The sequence below is a fragment of the Pleurodeles waltl genome, chromosome 2_1 (assembly GCF_031143425.1).
Source record: "Pleurodeles waltl isolate 20211129_DDA chromosome 2_1, aPleWal1.hap1.20221129, whole genome shotgun sequence".
NCBI lineage: Eukaryota > Metazoa > Chordata > Amphibia > Caudata > Salamandridae > Pleurodeles > Pleurodeles waltl.
The window spans coordinates 513,321,284-513,348,564 of NC_090438.1; the positions used below are offsets into that span (position 1 = coordinate 513,321,284).

The window sequence follows — 27,281 nt, forward strand, 5'->3', positions numbered from 1 at the left end:
CAGAGTATGCACCCTTTACAAGCAGGTAACACCACTTGAGTCAAGGTAAGCTAGACACACACTTGGAAATAACCTTTGCTCACCACCCTCTGTTAGCTTTGCAGCTTTGTAAAGTAGGTGTGCAACACACACATACAGTAACACAATGAAAACCACACAAAACGACTCCACATAGGTTTAAAAAAAAAAAAAGAGAATATTAATCTGAGTAAAACAAAAATCAGTAGAAGTTGAAATATGAACTTTTAAAGAATAAACCAAACATAGTGATTACAAGTCAATAGCGCTGAAAGGTTACTTGAGGTCGTGCTAGACCGGAGTAAATCCAAAGTTCAGGCCGACTGCGATGGAGGGCAGGCCGGCTATAGGACTCACGCAGAGCCCGCTGAAAGAGTACCTTGGATTGAGCAAGTGTCGGTGTTGAAGACACAAGGCGTTAGTTCCAATCCACGCAATTGGGTAGATGCATCGATGTTAAGTCCTGCGTTGACTTTGAACCCCTCTTGATGCAGGCGATGCGTCATCGTCAAGCCGTGCAGTGACGTCCTCGGATTGCTGCTGCATCGAACCTTGCATTTGGATCCTGTGTCGTGGTCGAATCGGCACTGCATCGGCGTCAAAGGGCACTGCGTCTGTTCTGAGTGGCACAACGGCCCGGATGCATCAATTTTTGCAGAAAAACAGTTGCAAAACCCACTTCTGAGGCACAGGACTAGAATGCCATTTCAGGTATCTGAGGACACACAGATGGCAGGGTCAAGAAGCAGATTTGTAGAAAGTTTTTGACAGCCCTGAGACTTCAGAAACAGGAGGCAAGCCTGCAAGCCCTTGGAATCACTCTGGATTCAAGTGAGATGGGTCCAGCCCTTGTCCTTAGCAGGGCAGAGATCAGCAGGCAGCAGAGGCAGCTCAGCAAAGCAGTGAAGCAGTTCCTCAGAACAGTCGGTCAAGCAGAGAAGCAATCCTTGTAGCACAGCACTTCACAGGTCCAGTAGTGTACTGTCTTGGTACGGTCAGAGCTCCAGTACTTATACCCAAATGTGCCTTTGTAGTTGGCGTGACTTCAAAGCAGCTCCTTAAAGTGTACAGGTCCCTCTTTCATCCCAGCCGTGGCTCCAGACTATCAGTAGGGGGTAATCAACACTTTGTGTGGGACTGACGAAACTGCCTATAGAGTGTGAATGTCAGCTCCCCCACCCTTTTCCTGCCCAGGAAGAGTGATCAGAAAGCAAATGAATGTAGATGGGTTCTCTGTCACACCCAGCCTTCCCATGTGTGTGGCTGTTTAGAGGGAATGTACAAATTGTAGCAATCACCTACCCCAGATGTGTATTGGAAACAGGCTGCAAGGCACACAGAGCAGCAAGAACAGAAAAATGTCCACTTCCTAAAAGGGGCATTTCTAAAATAGTAATGTTAAATCCAACTTTACCAGTAAAGATTTACCCTTACCATTCCAAAGATATGAATCATGATGTAGCTACTCCTTTCTGGTCAGGAGTATTAACAGATTCTCAATGCTGGCCTATGAGAGGATCAGGGCTCACAGTAGTGAAAAATGACTTTGGGAGCTTTTCACTACCAGGACAAGTAAAACTTAGAAGTACATGTCCTACTTTTTACTTACATAGCACTCTACCTTAGGGTTGCCTAGGGGCTACCTTAGGGGTGACATATGTAATAAAAGGGGAGGTTAAGGCTACGCAAGGGGTTTTAAATGCCACGTTGAAGTGAAACTGCACACACAGGCTCTGCCATGGCAGGCCTGAGACATGTTTAGGGGCTACTGAATTGGGCACCCAATCAGTGCTGGAGGCCCACTTGTAGCATTTAATTTACAGGCCACTGGTATACCCAGTGCTTAATTTGTGAAAATAAAGAGTGCAGATGCCTGGGTCTCTGCTCAGAAACTGGCAGCTGAAGCAATTAAACTTCAGCACATTGAATAGGAGAGCCAGTAGTCTTTAATATACTACCAGACACTCCTTTGCTCTATGTTCTTGCAGGTTTCAGCTTTCTTCCTTTATGATGGTTTTGCTGTCTTTTCCTTTCTGCTCCTACTCGATCTGTTTTTTCCTTCTTTTGCACTGTGTAAATAGCTGATACAAAAAACTAAGTGCCGGTCCCCAAAAATAAGTGCTAGTGCCCCCATTTGCAACCACCGGGTCAAATTAAGCTCTGGGTAACCACTTGACAAGGGACTTATAAGTAAATTAAATATGCCAATTGTCTATACACCAACGTTACCATGTTTAGGGAAGAAGCACATGCACAACTAGTCAGCAGTAGTAAAGTGCTCAGAGTCATAAAGACAGCAGAAAGATATAGCAAAAACGTGAGGCAAACAAGCAAAAAGATTTGAGGAAGACCACCATATGGCTGAGAGGTCTAACAGTCCCTGTATCTGACCTGCACTCTATCACTGTTATGACAAACTTGTGACTTTCCCTGGTCCAGTGAGACCAGACAACTGCGAGTGGTTTGTGGTTCTTAATGCTATTTTCGCCTAATAATCTTAAAACGCATATCTATTATTCAACTGATTGGATTTTCGTTGTTTTGGTGTCATTTTAATTACTAAAGTTTTTTATGTTTCCAAATTGGGTTGAAATTCTTCTTGAAAGGTGTTTTCACTTAATTACTGTTTAAATGCTACATAAACAATGTGCCTCAAAGCTAAGCCTGACTACTTTGTGCCAAGCTACCAGACGGTTAAGCACAGGTTCATTTAGTTACTTTTATGGTTCATCCTGACATGTAGTGTGTGTATTATTGGAGTGGAGCTTCTACCCCTCTCAACTAATGGCCCAATTTGTTACAGTAGGACTATAACCATGTCCACTGGAATTATGCAGCAGAAGAATACCAAATTATTGGACAGTTGAATAAATTATGGAGCGAAGAAATGCAAATTAAGTGATGTAATAATGCACATTTTCTGACAGTATTAATTCAGTATTTTTCCATCTTTTTAGAAGTGCTAGGGCAGAGACCTCATCTAGTTGGAATCAGTTTAACACCTAAATGCATAATTCAGCAACTGTGAGGCAGGGCTATTAGTAAGTTTTGATCTCTTTGAGCTAGAAACACTTTGTTTTGTTACAATCTGGTAATTAGGCAGATGATGGATAAAGTGGCAATTGCAGTAAATCCAGACTTATGTGGAAAACACTACAGCCATAGAATCCCACTGGCCCCAACTACAACTCAATTCTCCTGGTTGAGAGTGTAGCATAAGCATGCATGGGAAAGCAGTTCTTGGAAGATTCAGTAAAATACCAGATAATGTCAGTTTATTGTGCCCTCACAAGCCTATGAGCAGTGACCCTCATCTACGGGACAGTGGGGATGAGACCAAAGGAGTGTTCTACTCGGCTGTGCTACTTCAGAGATCACAAGTTGGCATGAACAATTTCTTGAAAGAAACTTCCCACAAGAGCTGGAGACAGAGAGACTTAGAACTGTCTGCATCTGTAATTACTGGGAGCCATGATGTAGAGCAATGGTTCCCAGCCTGTGGTATGGGGACCCTTGGGTGTCGGCAAAGCCTACTCAGGGGGTCCGTGATTGCTTAGAAATGTAACTAATATTAACAGATTAATAACGTGCATCTCAATAATGTGGCTAAATGTACAACTGAAAATTTAAAACGTACTGTAAATGTCAAGGAATCTTAAATTGGATGATAATTCAATTAGTATCCACAGATTGATTTGTAGAAGCAGTGCAGGTGCATCCAACAGAATATAGTATGTACAATGTGTGGCTTCAATTGAGCGTTCGTATTAAAATTAAAAAATGTATTATTTTATTTGTCTGCAAATTAAATAAAATGTGTTATCATTTGTGTATGCGTTTGATGGAATGCTTGTTTCTGTATTTTTGTGCATTGTTTTCCGGTTCAAATCATTGACAATGTTTAGGCCTGGCTCCCCGGCGTCCAGTAATGACTCAGTGTGGGGTCCCCGGATTCCAATAATGATTCAGTGGTGATCCTCGGGTTCCAGTAATGATAAAGTGGGGATCCACAGAAGTCAAAAGATTGAGAATCACTGATTTAGAGCAGTTTGATGCCACCTAAATAGTAGCAATATAGAAGGCAACATTAGAAGATGTTTGGAAAGATCGAGGCAGAACTTGAAGCAACATGAGATGTGATAAGGGCCTTCAAGTGCTGATTTACTTCAGGATTGTAGAGAAGTCAAAACATACTTGTTGAGTTGTGTGCACCACTGAAATGTTACCCAAGTGTATAATAAGCCGCAACAGTACAAGAGTTTCTAACCCTAGTCTATTGTATAATGACTACAGCAGCAGGGGAAAAGATATAAGAAGCGGGCTGTAGAAAGCGCAAGACGGGTAAAGCCTCTAGCCCCCTTCATGCCAGCAAATACATAAACAAGCATTAGTATGGCCAATAGGTCTTGCCTTTGGGACCTATTAGCTTTTTCATGGATACTGTGCAGTATGGTTTTTTAAAACATTTAAAAAAAGAATACAATGCTGTAATTTTGTAAGTGCATGCAGCGCAGACCTATAAAATGACAGTGTTTTTTTCCCTCCATTTTGCTAAACAAAAAAAAGTTATACCGGGTGGGGAGAAGCAACACAGAGAGGGAAAGGAAAACACTGGGTGGGGTGCTAGCAACCCAAAGGGGGTCAGGGACGAGGGTGGGGAAATCAACACTGAGGTCAGAGGTGCAGGTAAGCAACACAGAGCATAGGGGGTGGAGGAATGCAGATGGAGTTTGAGTGCGCAAAGTGAACTGGGGTGAGAATCACATGAGCGGAAAAGCATTGCAGGAACAGGGGGATAAGCACACAAGGGCGGGGGAGAAGCACATGGGGAGGGCAACAGCAACACAAGCGCACTGGAAGGGGGAAGTGTAGAGGAGGGAGACTGCTGGTAAAGACATGCACTTGAGTTGAATGCTTAAACAAAAAGAAACACGCTTTGGCAAAGCCAATAGCTCTTAACTACGCAAAATCTATTGGCTTTGCCAATAGCTTTAGCCATGATGTACAGCATGGCTAAAAGTAAAGTTAGAAAAAAGCAATATGGCGGGTGGTCCTGGACAACAAGGACAATGGGAGGGGGAAGAATGGGCAACGGGAGGGGGGAGGCAACAGGATGGTTAAAAATGCTATGATGTAGGCACCGCTAGCCGAGTTATAGTGCTTTTTTTCCCTTATGGCTGTGGGGGACAACACAAACAACAAGGGCAATAGGAGGTGAGAGGGCAGAAGGAACACGGATGAAAGGAGCGTAGAGGTGGGCAGAAGGAAGCAATATGGACAAGGGTAGCAGGTACGAGGGGAACAATCAACATGGACAAAGGTGGGGTTAGGAAGAAGCAACACAACAGCAGGGGGGGGTGGGAAGGAAAGAAGCAACATGGACAGGAAGAACAAAGAAAATACTACCTAAATCACAGCAAGCAGTAGATGGACAATGGAAGGACACAAATCCAACTAAATCAGTCAGTTCTTGTCCCATGCTTCAAAAGAAAGAACAGGAAGTGACATGACAAGAGCTGGCATCAAATAAGTGTGGTAAAGAGGTTAACAAACAGTAAGCAGTGGGTTGGCTCCACGTCCCTTATAGTAAACAGTATATCTCACAGCAACAGCGCATACTCTGTCCGCAAGCAAAACCCGAAAAGAAAGTACTGGAAGCTAACAAAATGCTTTGCAAGTGGCAGGCGTGCACGGTCTCAGGTGAGACTTAAAATGTAGAAAAGTAGCTCCCTGAATGTTGGCAATGGAAGTCATCCAATCTAAAGAATGGAAATGAGCTATTCTCCCAGAGATGGACTAATAAAAACCACTAAATATAAAGCAGGCAAATGAGAGAGAAGGATAGGCCAACCAACAGTAAGCACAAAGTAAATATGTCTGGGACGGTGCATGTGCACCGCTACTTATGTATGCCACTGCGTGCTTTAAAAGTGGCTTTCATGACGTCTGCATGTGTTTGTCCTCCCTCTGGTCTGGTGCTTCTCAGGCAACCCTGGCACAACATGGGGTTTGTGGCATGATATCGCCATCCAAAGCATACAACATCTGATATAACACAAACCCCAAATGAATGACTCCATCCAAGCTTATTTGACTTAGGTGGCAAAGTAAATCATTAGTAAACAATGGAAGAAGTACTTTTGAAAATGAAACCTGAAATATCTTCTTAGAATACCATGGGTTATTTAAAAACAATATTTGTATAGAAATTCATGACGGCTGCCATCACCGACGAATGAAAACCAAAGAAATGTGTGTGACTATGAAATCACCAGTCCTAAGTAATGGGTGGGCTCCAAGACCTTTTTAGAATAATATTTGTTTTTTAAACTATAGATCTTGCAGCGACAACGCATTCGCTGCCTTAGGTGAGACCTAAAGAGGTGACTGGCTTTGAGATTACAGTGAGGTTAAAAGGCTCAGTCAAGTGCATTGCATTCCCCCCTTGCTAGCTCCCTGCGTTCTGAACTGAAATGGCTATGGTAATCAAAAATTGGCAAAGCCAATAGATCTCACCTACACAAGTTATTGACTCTATAAATGTTTTAGCCATGTTGCACAGCACCATAGTTGCTGAGCAACACAGCTGAAAATACAAAGACGTGCCATAATGTTTCTTTTGATTGCTTAGTGGGGACTGGAGGCATCATGGAAGGAGTAGGGGTAGAGGGGTGGGAAACAAACAACACAGACAGTGTGTGGGAGAACAATAGGGACAGAGAGGGAGAAGCAACAACAAAAGGAGGGCAGACAGAACAGGGAGGGGGATAAGTACACAAGGAAGCCAGCTGAAATAAACACATGAAGAAAGTGCTTTGACACAAATGAAAAAGAAAAGCCTAACAAAAGGAGGAGTAGAAGGACCCATGTAATATGTCAATGCTCCAGGGGAGGAACAAACATGCAAAGAGGATGGAAGCCTACATTCAACTGACCAATAAGAACCAAGGAAAAGTGAGTGACGATGAAACAAACCAATGGTAAGCAATGGACAAGCTCTAAGACCCAGTAAATGAAAAATGAAAAGTGTAGCCAATGACCAGCGCATGCGCTGTCTTAGACGAGACCTTAAAAAATGAAACCCAGGAAATAAGAGTATGGATTCTTTGAACCAGATGGACATGCTGAGATACAGATATTTTGGGCTTTTTGTTGCCTGCCTGGTCTGCAATCCCTGCCCGTCTCCTAACCAAAGGACTCAAACCATAACATGTTTATGTACAACTGATCCCTGCACAACTTCATCCCCCTCCCCCTCAGCTTTGATTAATCCTCCTCTTCCGAACCTTTTTTTCATCCTTCTCACTTTTTTATTTTACCGCCTCTTCTCAATTCTGGTGTTCGTCTGGGCATACCACATCTGGTGCCACAGACTTTTCCTCCTAAATGGGTATTGATGACAAAGTGATAAATGATATTGTCTTCTGCTGAACAGCAAATAACTTGGAAACTGTAAATATGTGTTGCTGAGTTTGTGTTACCTACTGCTGTGTTTAATGAGCTTACTGTTTCTGCCTCTTTTGAAAGTCTGTAACCCTTTACCAGCGCATGGAGCAAGCCTTCATTGCTCAACCCCGCCACCTCGAGAGAGTATTAACCAGGAGCACTTGGTCATACAGTTGGAGTGCAACAGTATTGAGGCTCAGGACATTAGTGTTAAACTTCATTAAATTAAATGAATGTCCAATATTTTATGAAATCTATGGGATACCAAATTAAGGCATCACATTCTGTCATCATGCAAGACTTAAGAGCAGCTAGTGACATATCTGGCTAGTAGCAAAAGGGGCCCATTTCTTGGCAGGCTGTAAATTAGAAAGGCAGGAAGAGGCGGTCACGTTTCAAGCAACTTTTATATGCAACTAACCTGGCTCCAGCAAGGCAAGCTTTTCATATGCAGTGACTTATCATGCAATGTGATAGTGATCCTTTGCAAAATTACTCCCACAGTTGAAACATCAATTGTAACCCGGCTTGGACCGTCACTGCCATCTCATAAGGGTTTTCTTGAGATTGAATATGAAATCTTTCTTTAATCTCGGATAACATATTGTTGACAGAAAGGCGTTACTTGTTTTCAATGCTTCATTTACTACCCTCCACCATTGCATTTTTGATACACCTGTAACGTGTTTCTGGTTTGTGGCACCTCATTTTTTTTTTAAAGATCTATTTGACAGTTTTCTCATAAAATAAGTCTTTTTAGAATTAACAAGGTGTATTACAGAGCATCCAGATCTCAATACAGTTATATTCAAAGTCACTACAGTTGGTATGCAGTACAGGTCATCTCTTAATATGCTGGTATATGTAATTTACACATCATTACAACTCTCCTGTCCTCTGCTGCAACAGTTCACATCGTTTTCCCCCATTATAAGTCCCCCGCTGTGCAACACTATATCAACATGTCTGATATATCATTGTAACTAGGAAGTTCAACTTTGCGCTGGTAAGACAGTTCTGGTGCTGACTCGTGGTCAAGGGTAAACAGGGCCCTACCCAGGGGTGGGCTCCCTTCCATCAGTGCCCCTCCCCCAGGCGTTCCCACTGGGATGTCTTCACATTATACAACAGCTAGTTATCATGAATGTCACATAGAGGGTTCAAGGCACTCTCTACGTAGTATCACATTGTTCTCTTTTAGAGTCTTCTCTTATAGTGACCGTCCACTCTTCCCCCCCCCCCAAGTCCACTTCAGCCCTGTGTATTATCTGTACTAGGCCCCAGGTGGGCTGCATCCACCACCCCCTCCCTATTCTCTGATCCATTTCCTCCCTCTAATATCAGTGCCTCCCAGGTTTCCAGTAATTCAGGCCAGATTGGGGCGATTGTGCGTTGTCGGACTCCCCTGACCTCCTCTCGCCTCAGCGCCCGCAATTCCGCTTGCACCCAGTTTGACACATCGGGTCTCCAGACCACCACTGAAAGGCCGCTATGGGACTTCCAATGCATAGCGATTCGGCGTTTAAATAGCGCCATCGCCAGTTCCAGGACTCTACCGCTAGTTTTCCGGGAGGCCGATCCCGGGTTCAGACCCAACAGGCACACAGAGGGGTCCATCTGCACACTCACTCCCAACACTCCTTCCATGTCACCCAAGACACGCCACCAGCCTCTCTTTATCTCAGAACAGTGCCACAACATGTGATCTAGGTCCGCATCTGCAGCCCCACATCTAGGACATGCCCGGGGGTCTCCCCCATATATCACCTGTATCCTGTGCGGTGTAATGTATGTTCTATGGACTGGATGTACCGTAGGCGGGTGTTGCGTGATATCCTACGGGGATGTGCCAGCACCCTCTGCCAGTCCGCGCTCCGTCATGCTTCTACCCAGTGTTGTCTCCCATTTGCCCTAAGTTCTTGAAGGGATCCAAGTGTTCCCACACAGTGGGCTCTATACAATTTAGTAATGAGGTGAGTATCCCCCCCATTGTCAGTAAAAGGTGAAGAATTGTATGAACCTCTGGCTCTGCGTTCACAGTTTGCCAATGTTCCTTAATGGAGTGTGTCAGTGCTTGGTATAGGAGGAATTGATCCCTCGGGATTCCACTTTCCTCCACCATATTAGTGAAGGACCTCATCACACCTTCCCTAAAGAAGTCTCCCAAGGTCTCTACTCCTGCCCGTGTCCAGGCTCCAACTTGAGCTCTTGGCAATACCTTCCATGGGTTGCCCTGGGGCAGCGCAGCCAAGGGTAGTGCCGGTGAATAAGCTGACTTCGTTCCCATGCGTCTCAAGCACCTCCTCCAACATGCGAAGGCCACCGTCAACATGACATTTTCGCCTGTAGCGATACCGTTATTAAGTATTCGCGCCAATATCAGGTCCCCCCTGATCTCTCCCCCTGGAAGTCACCCGGTCTAGTCGTCCTTCCCCTATAAACCATCTAGCCATTCATTGTAGTTGGCACGATAAATAATAGAGCTCGAAATCTGGAACCTCAAGGCCACCCTCTTCAACAGGTCGACATAAGACAGATAAGGTGGTTCGCCTATGGCCCCCATCCCATACAAGCTCTCGAACCAGTGTAATCAGTTCCCTGAACCAACTCGCCGGGATTGTTACCAGGATATTGGAAAAATTATATAGCAGATGGGGGTAACATGATCATTTTTGAGAGGGAGATCCACGCCATTGTGGATAATTTAAGAGAGCGCAAAAACGCCACTGAAGACCTCAAGGAGCGCAGAGTCCTACCCTGGTTTGTAGCACCAAATATTGCATTCTTTTTTTCACATATTTGAATTATTGTGTTGATATGTTGTCTATTGGCCCCTTCTTTCTTTATACATATTTTGGGAGTTTGACTAAATTTCTTCTTCAGGTAATATTAACTGGATTGCTAACATAAAATTACTCTACAAATGAACCAGAAAGAGTGGCCGTTCTGTTCGATTAGGCAGAATTCACTCCCTCTCCATACATGCCCTTCCAGGAACTGCGATCTCCTTTCTCTCCATCCCATTGTCTTTTTTGTGTCTATTAAGAAAATGTAATATACACAGACCATTCCAATATTCACCCTTTGCCCCTAGTCGTTTTTAATAGACAACTCCCTGCTCCTGAACATCTCCCCACACATCCACGTACAGCCATTTCACATGCTAAAGTTTTCACCTCCTCCCCTGCATATATCCACACGTTCTAATTGCTCTTTGATCTCCCTCCTGCTTGTTTCTAGTGATTCAGGTGAAAAGATTTTAGTCTATGTGGTCTATTGGAGCAGGTCTTGATTCTAAGTGGATGGCCCGTCAAAGGTTGCCAAATGTATTTACAACGTCTGTACTGGTTATTCAAATCGATCGCCGAGGTTTAGTAAACCATCTGGTTGTCTCTGGGGAGAGGAGGCCTTTTTCAAATCTCTGCCTCTTTTCTCCCTTTTCATAAGTCAATACTGAAGGTTGCTGTTGGTGGGCATCAAAGCTTACCTCTGGCTGCAGGAAGCGCAGTACAGCTTGTATTGAAGGCCAGCAGTAGTGCAGGCAGCCAAACATTGTTTGCGTTTTGGAAAGACCAGCTGGTGGCAGAAGAGACAATCTAGCTTCATGCAAGTGAGCTTGGAGTTGTAGGTGTCTACTGAACTTTTCTGCTACTGAATTCATGCCTTATTACATGGATGGCCCATGTGAGGGCTAAGTTGGAATAAAGACTAAGTGAGCATGACATCATCAAAGACACATGCAAACACTGTACAAGAAACCAGCTCTACTAAGGTGTGCTTCCTAAACTAAGATGGGCACCCAAACACACAGTTTCAACATGGCTGCCAACTTCTATTTCCCTACTGCCACCTCCTAATTAAACACAAATGCTTACATAAGCTTTATGGCCAAGTGGATCTAGTTTCAACATCATACGCTACAAACTAGTAATCTGTGTGTTGCAAATGTTCCAGAACTGTCGCTTAGGGATTGGGTTATTTGCTACAGTATGGCAAGCTTCACTCGAACAACAGGGCCTTGCACCCTTAAGGTAGTTAATGCCTATTTGATATTTCTTTTTAGGACTAGGGGAATCAATCTGTAAACAAAGATATTGCCAGAAAAGACTGGGGGTTGTCTGGAATGTGTCCCCCTTACATCAGAACCTCCAAAAAGGGAGATAATGTAGACTCCTGTGTAGTCTCCAACAGCCCCAAACCTTTCACAGGAATGCAGAGACCAGGGCCTATTTTGACATTACAGTAGGTACGTATGTGAATTTATCTGACTACATGGTCATGTCCCTGTTGCTGTTAAATCTTTCTTCTAAATGACCACTTAGCAGCATTGTCAGTGGCATCAAAGGGCACTGATTTCAACGTGGGTACTTGTAGGGGGCCCTTTCTGGAAGTTGTAAATAGATCCTCTGATTAGTTTATGAAGACCTGTGAATCATCAAGAACGCCTTGTAGTGATTTGCCTTGCTCCATGAACTTTCTCAGCAAGAAATACTCTACACTCAAACCCTACCCTATAGCTAAGCAGCTCTTAACATATCCAGGGGCAAATAGATTGCACCATAAGTAGTCTTAACATAGTCATGGAAGAGAATATGTATGACCAACCAAAGCAAAAAAAGAAGCTATGTACATCTTGGGTAACAGTCTGTGTAACTTTCAACACTGATAAAAGAGCAATGAAATAGCATTAGAAGAGAAGCAACAAAAACAGCCAGTGCAATTAATTTTTCTGACAGATACTTCTGCTTGCAGATTTCGTACCTTAGGTTACTGACCAGGTGGCAGATTGGATCCTGAACTTTTCTCCAGTAGTGTTCATGCACTCCACTGGGTAGCGCTGTGTAGCTCCTGCCACTCTGTATCCAAAAAGAAGGTGCAAGGGTGTCATGATGCAAGTCAGTCTCCTAGGTCTGCAGTCGCAGAGCCAATTCTCCAACTGATCCTAGTGCATCCAGAGTTTTCTGGGCCGTGTGTGATGCCACAGTAGATTGGGGCATTCAAAAAGGACATGCTGTAGATTACTAACACTCTTCCAGTTCCCTCTGGCATGCCTTTCCTTCCCTTTAATGAGGCCCTCACTGATACCTTTAAGGGCGCTTGATCAAAGCTCAGTTCCTGTCTGACAGTGAACACGCAGGTGCTCAAGGGTCACAGACCATCTTCTCGGGACCCTGATCTTTCTTCATAAACATACCAGCCCACATTGCCTTGTGTCAACCAGTAAGGGAAATACCAATGAATTCCCTCACAACTCTTCAGGAGTTGTGGGGAAAGAAAATGATTGAGGCATTTCTAAACTCATGTTCTCCTCAGCCAGCATAGCATTGCGATTGGTAAATACTATATGCTTACTGGGTTGGTACACACATGCCCTCCAGGACATGGCCAGCAAGATCGTGGAAAAACTTATGGCCTCTTTGGCTCTGCCAATCAATGACGGGCAAGACACTGCTAAATATGCTAGACATGTGATCTGCGCTAGCCTAACTTTTACTGATTTCCTGGGGACGGTGGTTGGCACCATTTTATTGCTTTGTCAACATGCATGGATGTGTTCCACAGGATTCTTTGAAGAGGGTACTCCAAGGGGCTTGTGACTAAGAAACCAACAACCTACAGCCATTAAACTCATCCTTTCGAAGCAGAGGGTCTGACAGGTAGCGCACAGACCAGCAGGGCCATAAGTCCTCCCACTCCCCATCCCCTGTAGCAATAGCCTCTTTAGTTTACCATTAATGATGCTTACCCATCCTGTGGGAACTTCAGCACTTCTTTCTTGGATGACGATCCATCACGCTTGGCAAATGAGCCCTGCAAATCATTCCGTGGCATGGCTGTGCCCTACCATTTCTTTTTTGCCCTGCCTAATCCTCTCCTCACATCAGAGCGAATTTCAGGGGAACACCTCTACATTCTGTTACAAGCAGTGGGAGTGTTACTCTTCAGCGGTCCTATAGAAAGGGTTCCAAACTCGGGAAGAGGAGAGGGTTGTTCCTCTCACTATCTCCTTGTGCTAGAGGAAGGCAGGAGTCTCTGACTTTGAAATGCCTTCCTGCAGAAGGACAAACTCAAATTGCTCACGCTGGTCCATATCCTGTCTGTTCTGGACTCCGGCGACTGGATGGTGTCCTGGACCTGCACAATATATATTGTTATACACCCAACCTGCTATCCCCTAGACATTATTTGAAGTTCATGGTAGACCAGGAACATTTTCAGTTTTCTTCCCTGTGGGCTCACCAGCATCCCACTGAGGTTCATGAAACTGATAGCAGTTGCCGCTGCCCGCCTTCAAATGTCAGAGATGCCAGGTTTTCCCTACCTAGACAGACTGTTGAAAGCAGACTTGCCACAATCAGTCATAGGCCATGTACTTGATACTGATGGGGTTTTTAATCTCAGCGAGCCGAAGTCTCATCTGACTCCTTCACAGAGGCTCCTGTTCAACAGAGCTGCTCTGGACACAGTGTAGTTCTGGGCCTTCTCTCCACTGCAATGAGTCCAGAGCTTTCGGGCTATGATTATGGTGTTTTAGCCTCAGTCTTGGATCACAGTGACTAGCTCTGAGACATATTTGTCCCTTATCCTTCTATATCCTTTCTGTCTGCAAGGCCAGGTGGCATATGTGGGCTCAGTAATGGAATCTGAAGTTCAAGTGGGCCTAGAATCAAGAAAATCTATCAGATGCCATCCAGAGTTCAGAGGAGCTGGCTCACGACCTGCAGTGGTGAGTGCTTGAATGAAACTTTTCCAACGGCAGGCTCCTTTCCCTTCCCTGTCCAGAGCTGACAGTGGTGACTGATGCGTCACTGCTGGGCTGGGGGATTATTGGAGGTAGGTGGAAATCAGAGGAGGTCTCTGACTGAAGACTATCTCTATATAGTCTGTTTGACTTGTGGGCCATTCATCTAGCTCTGAAGGCATTCCTGCTATTCACCAATGTGTGGAAGGTGCAGATTATCATGGACTGCTCTACCTCCATGTGGCATTGCAACAACTGGAGTGGAGTGGGGCTTGGGGTCCTCTGCCAAGATTTTCTATACTCTGGAGTTGGTTGGAACATCAAGGAATTTCTCTGATTGTGGACCACTTGACAGAGTCCTTGAATGCCAGAGCAGACGAGCTAAGCAAGCGGCATCTGGCAGGTCACGAATGGTGTCTATAAGTCCATCTTCGGGCAGTGGGAGGAACCCTGAATAGATCTTTCGCAACCATAGAGAATGTGCTGTGTCAAGAGTTTTGAGTGCTACCGCAAGAACACTCAGTGGGAGATGCATTCCGAATGGAATGGAACACCAGACTCATGAACATCTTTCTGCGCCTGCTTCTCCTGCCCCAAATTCTGAACAAGATAACAACAGCTTCCACATCATTGAAGTGGCTCTGGATTGGGCCAGAAAAATGCTGAGCATGAGCATTTGTCCCCTGATCAAGTTATCAGTTCGGGAGGATCTCCTGTCACAGCAGCAGGGCAAGGTCCTCCACCTAGGTCAGCACAATCTACATCTCCATGTGTGGAGAGTGAGCAGCAGTAATTGAATGTTTTTAATTTGCTCCCTAAAGTGGTATCCTTGCCACCAGGAGCCCTTCCACAAAGTCCATTTGTGCTGGGCATTGGGACAAGTTTAAGGGCATCCGCAAGACTGAAACTTTACAAGCAAAGCTGTTGGATGTTCTCTTGTTTGTTTTATCTTTGGCCCTGCAAAGACTTTCAGAGGGCAAGATATAAGTGTGTTTGTCTGCACGTTTGGCCTTATTGGTGTATTGGACTAACCATCCTTGTTTAGAACACCTGTTTATAAAAGGTTTGACAGATGTTTCCCCCAAACTGTTTGTGTTGCCACAGTGAGATCTTAACTTGGTTTTCATTCAAATGTGTACACCCTTCAACCTTATGCATAGCTACTAGCTGCATCCCCTTACTTTAAAGACATTTTCCTCATTGCAATTATGCCTGCTCTTCTCAGGAGTGAGATTCTGGCACTGTCTGTGCAACCACTGTACACCAACTTTTTCCCTGGACGAATTAGCGCGGAGGACTCAGTCGGCCTGCTTGTCTAAAGTCATTTCACGTTGGTTGGTCTATCAGCGTTCTTGTCCCCCGTCAACCTACGAAAGATGAGGAAAGGTCACATTGGCTTAACCCGAAGGGCTTTGAGCTTTTACACTGATCATAACAAGGAACACTGTGTGAATGATGAACTCTTCGTGGGGGTTCTCCAGGGAAAAGAAAGGGAAAGCTGTGCTGAGAGGTCCTTGTCAAGGTGGATAGTCGTCTGCATTAAGATCTGATGCACACTGGCCAAGAAGCAGCCTCCGGAAGGTCTGAGGGCCCATTACACCAGGACTGTGCGAATATCACTGTTAGAAATGGGGTCTTTGGTTGGCAGTCAGGTTACCCGCTGTCCAAGCAAGGACCCTCACTCTAGTCAGGGTAAGTCACACACAATCCAAATTATACTGTTCCCACCCTCTGGTAGCTTGGCTCTGAGGAGTCAGGCTTAACTTCGAAGGCAATGTGTAAAGTATGTGTACAATAAATCATGTAATAGCACAGTAGAACACCACAAAAATACACCACACAGTGTTTAGAAAAATATATAATATTTATCTGATAAGATGCAGGTCAAAACGATTAAGATTCAATAAGTATATGTTGAAATATCACTGTAAAAATTATATAAAGGGGGTTAGGTTATTACAACTTTGGAGGAGGTGTTAATCCGTCCCAAATGTGACGGATATACCATCAGCCGTATTACGAGTTCCATAGGATATAATGGACTCTTAATACGGCTGGTGGTATATCCCTCACTTTACCGTCACTTTTGGGACGGATTAACACCTCCTCCAAAGTTGTAATAACCCCCAAAGTGTCTGTAGTCTCTTAAAAGCAACAAATGTCTCTGGCAAGCACAGAGTACCTGGTTTGCGTTCAAAATCTCGGCAAGGAAACGCAGAGGAGGAGATGCGTAGAGAACAAGGAGGTGTGCGTCGATTTCTAGGGCCGCACATGGCGAGGCGTCATTTATTTTTCACACAGGGAAGGCTTTGCGTCGATTTCCGGCGTGTGGACTTGGATCCTCTTCAAGTTGTGGGGTTTTCGGACGCCCCGGGGACGATGCGTTGAAATCCGGCGCCTGCAGGACAAAGTCACAGGGGCTGCGTCGATCCAGTGGGCGTTGAGTGGAAATTTCTACTGCACAACAGGCACTGCGTCGATTCCTCTCAGGAAGTCTGGCTGCGTTGTTCCGGCTCAGCTTTGCGTCAAACCAGTGGGCCGTGCGTCAAATTTCTGGTCGATACGCCGGCACTGCGTTGATCTTCTCCTTACGAAGTCGGGCTGCATAGTTTTGGTTTGGCGTGCAGTGATTTTCTCATCGCGATGCAGGCTGTGCGTTGTTTCTTGCAAGCTGTGTGTCAATTTTCGCTGCACAGTGAGTTCTTCTTGCAGGAATTAAGTCTTTTTGGTCCTGAGACTTAAGGGAACAGGAGGCAAGCTCTATCCAAGCCCTTGGAGATCACTTCTTCCGCACAGCCAGAGAGCAGCATGGCAGCAGGGCAACAGCAAGGCAGCAGTCCTTCTCAGTAAGCAGTCAGGTGAGTCATTTGGGCAGCCAGACAGTTCTTCTTGGTAGGTTGCAGGTTCTGGTTCAGGTTTTTCTCCAGGAAGAGTCTGAGTTGGTAGGGGCAGAGGCCATGTTTAAATACCCAAAAGTGCCTTTGAAGTGGGGGAGACTTCAAAGAGTGGCTTAGAAGTGCACAAGGTCCCCTTTCAGTTCCATCCTGTCTGCCAGGGTCCAGGAGGGGGTATGGCAGTAATTTGTGTGAGGGCAGGCTACTGTCGTTTGACATGGAAGTGTCAGGTCCTCCACCCTCCCAGCACAGGAAGACCCATTCAAAATGCAGATATATGCAAGTGAGACTGAGCATCCTGGGTTTGGGGCTTGTGTGAATGCACATGGGAGCTGTCAACTAAGCCTAGCCAGGTGTGGATTCTAAGGCACAGAAGGATTTAAGTGCAGAGAAATGCTCACTTTCTGAAAGTGGCATTTCTAAAATAATAAGTTTAAATCCAACTTCACCAGTCAGCAGGATTTTGTATTACCATTCTGGCCATACTAAATATGACCTTGTTACTCCTTTCAGATCAGAAGCTACCACTCAAACAGTATATGAGGGTAGCCCTGATGTTACCTATGAAAGGAGCAGGCCGCACAGCAATGCAAAACGAATTTAGGAGTTTTACACTATCAGGACATGTAAACTACACAGGTACATGTCTTGCCTTCTTTCTACACAGCACCCTGCCCTATGGGTGACTTATATGTAGAAAAAGGGGTGTTTTAGGCTTGGCAAGTACTTTTAAATGCCAAGTCGAATTGGCAGTGAAACTGCACACACAGGCCTTGGAGTGGCAGGCCTGAGACATGGTTAAGGGGCTACTTAAGTGGGTGGCACACGCAGTGCTGCAGGCCCACTAGTAGCATTTAATCTACAGGCCCTAGGTACATATAGTGCACTTTACTAGAGACTTATAAGTAAATTAAATGAGCCAACTGGGTAAGATCCAATGTCATCTTGTTTTAAGGGAGAGAGCATATGCACTTTAGCACTAGTTAGCAGTGGTGAAGTGCGCAGAGTCCTAAAACCAGCAAAAACAGTGTCCAAAAAGTGGAGGGAGGCAGGCAAAAAGTTAGGGGTGATCCCCCTAAGGCTAGCCGTCAGGTCTAACAATCACTGTGCCCAAAGGGGTAATTTGACAGGTCAGTGTACGGGGTGGCTTGTTGGTTGTTTGTGGGCCTGTTTTATGGGCTGTATTTTTTATTTTATTATTGATTTCTTTATTTCCACAAACATTGTCTGCAGCACTCACAAATGCATGCAGTCTACCATACCTTGCAAAACATTTATACAGCTTGTCTTTACAAGTTTAAAATTGCCCTGATTTTGCAAATGTGCACTACTTTATCAGCTATTTGATGCGCTAATAGGACTCACTTTTAGTTTGGTGCCGGGGCCTATATTTGGTCCCAGTCCGATCCTGGCATGTGAAGTGCCTGTCCTTGACATCTGCCAGGCTGTGTTGTGGGTATTAGTGCACACTTCACCTGCGTGGTCCTGCAAGACTTCTTGGTCTGAGTCCACTCCACAGACTCTCAGCCAGAGGAGGTAATGCTTTGGTATCTATTTTAAGGTGAGAAATCTAGTTACAAGTATCCATCACAAGAACAAGTCGGTAATGCTATTTCTGGTGGATATTCTATCTAACCAAAGATTTTCACTGCCATCCCACCTTTCCTTTCTTTTAAGTGGCCTCAAATTAGTAATTAGCACACTGGTACCAACAAATGTTTGTGCTCCACGTCTGAGATTGTGGAAGGGGACAAGGTAAGAATGACGTAGGTGAGCAGGAGTGGCGTCTATATGCGTCTCTGCTCTGTCACTTCCGGGATAGTAAGGAGCCAGCGCAGAGTTACACAACACCACATAACAGTGCAGAGGGGCATGACTGGATAAAAATTTCCGGTTCCAGTCTGGCATCTGTGAAGTTTTCTATGGTATTAGTTTGAGGATCTGCCAGAAGGTGTTTTACAAAAGGTATGTAAATTGTTCAACAGCCACTTATAAAGCCAATCACAGTTGAATGATTCACAAAAAGAGGTACAAAATGTGCTTTTGTATTTCTTGTTAGTAAACATTTCCCCATCTGCCAGGGAAATTATTCAGATACATTTCAGTGGGCATCCTGTGTCAGAAATGTGTAAGCAAACAAGTAACATGTGCATGGTGTAAGTCATGTAAATGTTTTCTGCGAACCCCACACTGCTTGTAATGCATTTTTAAGCAAGGGGCATTTTAGTGGCTACCTTCTGATTTCCATGCTCCAAAGCATCGTGCACGCATTTTATCTTCTATCTTAAACAAGAGATATCTAAAATACTTAAAGTGCATGGTATTACGGATTCAGAGGAAATGCTACTTACCCATTGTTGTGCAGAGTCATAGCCTCTTGCTTTATTTGAGGGGCCGGAATGGTAAACAGGGACTGTTCTTGGTTTAGCCTGCAAAACTGCTGCGCGGGTGTAGGTGATAGTCGCTCCTTCTTTATCGGTTGTGTTTTCATGGGTTGGCTCTGGGGGGATAGAGTCTTGTTAGCATTGGGGAGTGTATCTGGAGATCCACTCCGTGGATTTTGAGGGCGTGTGATGGAATGATGATTTCCAGGGCTTTTAGCAGACACCGGCTCAGGCGGGTCATCCTCAATCACAATCAGGTCTTTGGGCATTTCTTTAAATTGATAGACAAGTCTCTGCCCTTCAACTTTTGCTAGGATCCCACGCTGATAATAGTACCTGCAGAAACAAAATACATCTGTTAAGGAGTGGTAAGAGTGACTTAGGTGAGGTCTCCACTCCACTAAAGCTACATATTTCAGTGTTCAAATGTTCAATTCATCAGCATTGTCATGAAGATCTGTTTCCTTTTATATAGCAGGTACCACTTCTTCGCCTATAAGTAAGTTGCTATATATCGTTTCTTAGCAAATCAGGCTGCACTAAAACAAGTACTACTTAGGAGCACTGGAAGTGCATATTCCTTCATCTCTACACATATTTAAAGACTTTCTACTGTCGACAGACCACCAGGTGATCCAGTAGTTGTAGGACCACAAAATTAGCTTACTTTTAATATTTATGCCGCTTTATCAAAAGATGACATACAGAATGCAATGCTGATAAGAAGTTCAGTAGATTTGCCTACTATACATACAATGTAAGATAAATACTAAGATTTTACATGCCTCCAGCATTAAACATCTAATATGCAATTCAATAAATTTCCTTTATTGCAGTCAAGATGACCTTGCAGATGTTCTGTAGACTCAACCACGAGTGATAACAGAAACATTTTCCTCAGACTGCCTCAGAACATCATTTACTTATTTATAGGTTTTATACACTGCTGCACATCACCTTGTGGTTTCTTCTCAAAGCTCTATATGTTAAGCTAAAGGAAATCAGCAAAAGAATGCCGGATGCCAGGATTCCTTCCTTACCTTGAAATCTATTTTTAAGTTAAGGTAGTCTGAACAGCTACAAATGTTCTAAAATACAGATAACTGGCTGTACTTCAAGGTTGAGTTCATGGCATTCATTTCACAGCCTGAGATAACGTTAAACTCAATTATAGACTTCACCTGCAGCCAGGGAATTGCTTTCAAGGCTGGGTTATGTGGTACATTTGTGGAGCTTCAAGCACAGGCTAGCTGCCCACTTATTTCCATCAACTTTCTGAGAAGCCCAGTGTAAACCAGATTATGTTAGTTCAGGTGTGTCATTATTAAGACCTCCACAAAGTAGATTTTATCGAGTATAAGGAGGATTCTTTGGAATAATTATAACTACAAATTGACTCATTTGACTGTTGCACCATTAGATTAATTTAGATGAGAATTTCTCATCAGTCAAACAGAGTTCCTGGGTTTCTTGGCGTCATAGGTGTTTGTACCTTTTCTCTTGGCACCCTACCAAAGAGAAAGAATTTTAGTGCAAACAATTAAAGCTTTAATTTCAGTTTCTCTAAGGAAACATGGACTAGAGGCCATGACATTAGATGTGTGAGTCCTGCCTTTCCCATATAACCATAGTTGTGTGATTCTGGGAAAAGAACATTACCATATACCTCTGCTTCGTTATCTTCAAAAACTGGTGTGCTAGAAAACAGATTAAAGGCCATAATTATTCGCCTTAAGAAGAACTGTAAATATGGTCTAGTAGTTGTTGGCCTACATACTTGAGAAAGTCTATTCTAGTGAAATTTTCAGGTGTTCTCTCCATATTCCTCAGCACCAAACTGTTAGCATAATAGTCACTGTAAAAAATGTGAAATGCAAAAATGTAAAACCCTCAGTTACGTACACTATCTTGATATGTCTCCAAATCCCCAGTGCACAACTTTGGGACCCAGCTACATCTGGGTTTTATATTTGCTGTGACATAATCTGAACTTGATAAACAGATTCTTGCAATCACTATAAGGATTCAGGGTCTAATAAGCTATTGCATTACAAAGTATTTGAATGGTTTACTGATGACATACTGGCAAAAGCGTAGTTCAGGGATCATGCCAACTTTGCATCGTCAGTGGGTGGATGCAGGAAATGATAGGGGTGCTTCTCAGGAGATGTTGGAAAGGGCAGACATAAATTTCTTAACCAATAGAGCTTTGCTGGATTAGTTCTTGCTGGGCGTGTATGACCTCATTGTTTCTGTTTGTGGGAGGAAAGGGGGTGGCCTTCCTTTGATAGATTCCCTTGCTCTGTAGGCTTGGTTGGGGCAGGGGAGAATTTATTGTCTTCAGATGGGGTGGGCCTTTGAGGAGCCTTGTAAGAGAGCTGTTAGATCAGGTATACATGCCACTTTATCTACTTTTTTTTGCAGTTTTACATAGCGCCAACTCCACACAAAGATACAGGAAAGCTTTACCTGAGGACCAGTTTTTTTTATTTATTATTTTGGCACAAGGAGATTAAGCTAACCAATGCTAGAGTCTCTCCCCTAAACATGGTAACATTGGTGAATCCACCATTGGCCTATTTAATTTACTTATAAGTCCCTAGTACAAAGCACTACATGTGCCCAGGTCCTGTAAAATAAATGCTACTAGTGGGCCTGCAGCACTCATTGTGCCACCAACTTAAGTAGCCCTCTAGCCATGGCTCAGGCCTGCCATTGCAGAACATGTGTGTGCAGTTTGCACTGCGATTTCGACCTGGAAAGATAAACCTCTTGCCAGGCCTAAATCTTTCCTTTGTTATACATATGTCACCCCTAAGGTAGCCACTACTCAACCCAGAGGGAAGGGTGCAATCTACTTAAAATGTAGGATGTGTGCTTTTAAGCTTAACATGTCATGGTAGTGAAAAACTCTACAATTCATTTTTCAATGCTGAAAGGCCTATCCCTCTCATACAACAACAATGGGATTACCTTATTACATTTATAAGTGTAATTCCCGAACTGGCAGAGATAAATTTGTGAAGCTTGGCGTCTCTGAATTCACAATTTAAAATCACAATTTATGGTTAAGTTTGATTTTAAATTGTAGTTCTGAAAATGCTCCTTTTAGAAGATGCCATTTCCTTACTTTGGCCATTTGGTGCCTACTGCTTGTCTCCAATACACGTCTAGGCTGGGGTGACAGCTGGGCTTGTGCATTCCTTCTAGACAGCCACACACAAAGGGAGTGTGTTTGTGACTGATGAGCCATCAACATCCGGATGGGCCATCCTGGGCAGGATGGGTGTGAGGGGCTGACAATTACACCTGAAAGGGCAGTGTCCTGCCACACACAAACCGCTGCATACCCCCTGTAGTGAGTCTGAAGCCAGGGCAGGAAGAGAGAGCATTGGTGCACTTCAAAGACCCTCCTTTGAAGTCTCCCCCACTTCAAAGGCACAACTGGGTATACGTACTGGGCCTCTGTCACCACCAACTAAGTACACTTCCAGACCTGTGAATATTCTACCAGGAAGAAGGACTGCCACTCTGCTGAGCTGCTACTTTGCTGGACTACTGCTTCGCTGAGCTGACCTGACCTGCTGCCTTCTGTCCTCTTGCTTGGTAGTGAGAAGGGCTGGACCTGCATTTCCCCATTCCAGAACCAAAGTGACTTCTAGGGCTTGCTGGCTTGCCATCTGTTCAGAAGTCTCAGGGACATCAAAGACTTCTCTTCCATCTATAAACAGCACCTGGACTTTACTTGCTGTAAGTTTTGCTTTGCCAAGTGATGTCAACCCAGTCCAAGGCCCTTCAAAGAGTGTAAAATGCTGCAGCTGGCAGAACCTGCACATTGCTGCCACTGTGCCAAGCGCAACTGATGCATCGCCTGCTGCGAGATCACGATTGACGCATCATTGCCGCTGCAGGGACCAGACTGGTGCATCGCACTCGGAACCGCTGCATCCCCCTGAGCCACCACTTTGGAAGCAACACATCACCGCCACTGCAAGGAGAAGATTGACACATTGCCCCTCCAGCGTGGAATGACCCAATGCATCGCATTCTGACCTGCCGCACCCAGAACTGGCACATCGCACGCAGACCCAAAGCATCGCCGATGTTGTGTGGAGAATTCCGGCGCAAACAACTGCATGGGGATCAACAAAGCATCACGTTCTGCAACAAGGATTAAGGTACTGGTGCTTAGCGGGCCGTGTGTCGGTCCTGTAGCCGGCCTGCACTTCATTGTGGGTGGCCTGAATTCTTTACTTTGACCCGGTCCAGCGTTATCAGATATCTCACTAGGCGCTTCTCGCCTCTAAGCACTTCCTGCACATTTCATCTTTAAAAATTAATATCCTGATTTCTATTTTTTCTGTTTTTGATGTTTTAGTCTTGTTTTGTTCATTAAATTAAGATCTATTTTTCTAACATTGCATCTTATGTTAAGCCTGACTGCTCTGTGCCAAACTACCAGAGGATAAGCAAAGGTTAACTTTTAGTGTGTATCTGACCTACCCTGACTCGAACTGGGGTTCCTGCTTGTAATGATGCATACCTCTGACAACCAGAAACCCAATTTCTAACACCCCGTGACGACTGTTGTGCTCCTTGTTGCTTTTGCTTGCCCTCCATCTCACTCGGTGTTGCTGCTTGTGCCCCAGACATTCTACATTGTGCTCCATGTTTTTGTTTGCCCCCTCTGTCCTGCTTCATGTTGTTACTTGCTCCCACCCACCCTCCGGTCCCGCTTCACGTGGTTGCTTGCCCCCTGCCACTCTCCCTCCCATCCCACAAAGAAAAAAAATCAAGCATTGGCAAAGCCAATACTTCTCTACTATACAAGAGCTATTGGACTGGCAGTGTGTTTTTGCCATGTTGTATCCCTGTGTGGCTGTAGTTCAGCATGGCTAAACATTAGTCGCTTGAAGTATCAGAGTGGAGTAAGGGAGTAGAGTGGATTTGTTGGAGTAGAATGGAGCAGAGTGGAGGAGGATGAGTAGAGTGTTTTAGAGTTAAGTAGAGTTCATTGGCAGAGGGTCATAGAGTGCAGTGTTGTAGAATGGGGTGGATGGGGTGGAATAGGGTAGAGTGGATTGGAGAGGGTTGAGGTAGTCTGTAGGACTGGATTGGAGTAGAGTGGGGTTGGAATGGATGGAGTGTGGTGGATTGGCCTGAGTGGACTGGATTGGGTGGATTGAAATGGAGTGAGGTGGATTGGAGTGTGGTGTATAGGAAGGTATTAGGATGGGTTGAATAAATTGGAGTGATAGGTCTGCGGTGGGGTGGATTGATTGGGGATGGGGTAGATTGGATTGGAATAGGATGGGGTGGATTGGACTAGACTGGAGCGTGGTGGTTTGGAGTGGACTGGATTCACTGGATTTGACTGAGGTGGATCAGACTACAGTGGGGTGGATTGGACTAGGGTGGGGTGGATTAGATTTAGAGTGGAGTGGGGTGGGATGGATTGGATTGGGGTGGACTGAACTGGGGTGGATTGGATTAGGGTAAAGTATGGTGAATTTCAGTAGACTGGACTGGAGTAGAGTGGGGTGGGGTGGGGTGGATTGGAGTGGAGTGAATTGGAGTGGGGTGGAGTGAAATGGGGTGGATTGGATTAGGGTGAGGTGGATTGGATTGAGTGGGGTGGATAGGAGCGGGTGCGATTGATTAGACTGAAGTGGGTTAGAATGGGAAAAGAATAGATTGAGGTGGGGTGAACTGGAATGGGGTGGAATGGACTGATTGTGAGAAAACAGGGCTGATTGCAGAGGCCCCATAACTTTTTGCCCCCATTTTCCACTTTATGCTGGTGTTTTCCTGACTCTGATGGTGCCCTGGGTACTGCTAACCAGTCCCAGGGCCTGTGCTCTGTGTAAAATGGATATGCAAATTAGGCTAATTATAATTGGCTAAGTTAACCTACCTATAAGTCCCTAGTATATGGTAGGGCATGTAGGTTTAGGGACCACAGCATAGGTGGTGCACAACTAGGTGCATTGCTGAGGTGCCCAGTGTCATTTTAAAAGCAAGCCTGTCTTGCTGGCTGCTTTTAAATTAAAGTTATATGCAAATTCGACTTTGGAATTAAAGGTACTTCCAAAGTCTTAAACTACCTTATTTTTACATATAAGTCACCCCTAAGGTGTGCCCTATGTGCCCCTAGGGCTGGGTGCCATGTAACTATAAGCAGGGACTTTATAAAAATAGATTTATAAGCCCCGGTGAGGTAAAAACAGCCAAATTCGTTTTTCCCTCATTGAAGTAAATGGCCTTCATAGGCTAGAATGGGCAGACTTTATTTTAAATTTTAAAGTCTCCTTAAATGTTACATACCAAGAATTTGGTATCAAATTGATTGTTGTAATAAATCCCACAACTTCCAGTTGTTGGATTTAATATAACTTGTCCAGGTAAAAAGTTTAGACTTTACCTAACAAGTTGCCAATTTCAGCTCTGCATTGTTTTTGCTGCTGTGCTCTGATTGGCCAGCCTGCAGCCGCTTCTGCCAGGCTACCTTGATGAGGTGTGAAGTGGCCTGACTTCACACAAAGGAATGTGCTTGGGGGAGAGAATCTCCCCTCAGCAGATGGTGAGGCAGGAAGGGGGAGGGCTGCCAAACTGGTCTTCAAAGGCAGAGAAGGACATTTGCAGCACCCAGCAACACCCCCACATCCTGCAACCCCAGACAGCTAGGTGCCCCCTTGATTAGATTAGGAGAGGGCAGGAGAGGGGTGTGTTTATAATTTTTAGCCACACCAGTGGGTGGGCTCAGCCAGATGTAACCTCCAAAAATCAGATTCAGCCATGTTGGATTTTTAGAGACTGTTGCCTTTTGGGATGGATTTTTGCCACACTTCCCAGGAAGTGGTCATCACAGGGGGACGACCCTGTCCCTGATTGGAGAACCAGGGCCCCCCTGCTTTTCACCCAGGAGCAAGGATAAAACTGGCAGACCTGCACCCACACCTCAGATCCCCTCCAGAATTCAACAAGAAAGGAACTAAAGAAGAAGAAGGACTGCCCTGCTGGACCCCTGGCCTGCACCTGGAACCTGCACTCAGAAGGACTGCACCAGCTGCACACTTGGGCTTCACCACAAGAAGGACTTTGCCTGGCTTCAACTGGTTCAAGGAGGGACTCCCTGTTTGCTACAGGTGAAAAATTGCTAAACCAGAGTCCCCTGCACCAACTCCTGAAGAAAGCGACCAGCTGACCACTGTCCAGTGGCCAAAAAGGAGTTTGCGCCAGGTGCATTCTGGGAGTTGAAGTCCGCACCCCCCAAGGACCATCACAGAACTTCTGGACCCTTGGGGTGAGCTGTGGACCCCAAAAGAACCTTAAAAGAACATCTGGGTGAAGCCCCAGAAGTTTGGAAAAGATTTGAGAATTTTTGGAAAAAAGCTCCAGAGAGGGACCGACCCGCCGCGGAAATTCTAGCCGGCTTGCCTCAACCGCGACCCGGCCTGACTTCGTGGTTCGTCCCGGTAAAGAAAAACATCCAAAAAAGAGACTAAGTCCGAACGTAAAAAGTTGACCGGGACCTCCCAGCCATTGTATCCGAGAAGGGCTCCATGGACGTCGGATCAAGATCCAGGTTTACCCCGGTCGAAGGATTTTCATCTCGAAAAAACGACTAAGTCCGAAGGTAAAAGTCTCCACCGAGGAAACCCAGATCGCGTATCCGGACAAGGGCTCCAGGAGGTCGGATTCAACTGGCAGGTTCGTCCCGGTGAAGAAAAACTTCAAAATAAAGACTAAGTCAGAAGGTAACTTTTTGACCGAGGCCTCCCGCGACCTGTAGCCGAG

At 45.0% G+C, this 27,281-nt stretch overlaps 1 protein-coding gene across 4 annotated transcripts in view; it reads right to left on the minus strand.

Moving 5' to 3' along the window:
• Nucleotides 1–27,281, minus strand: part of LOC138265847 (ETS-related transcription factor Elf-4-like) — a 258,940-nt gene that overhangs the window by 15,782 nt on the left and 215,877 nt on the right. For all 4 annotated transcript variants that reach the window (XM_069213944.1, XM_069213951.1, XM_069213969.1 and 1 more), the window contains one exon: nt 19,452–19,820. In XM_069213944.1, coding sequence (XP_069070045.1) covers nt 19,452–19,820 — 369 coding nt within the window. The remainder of the gene's footprint in view (nt 1–19,451; nt 19,821–27,281) is intronic.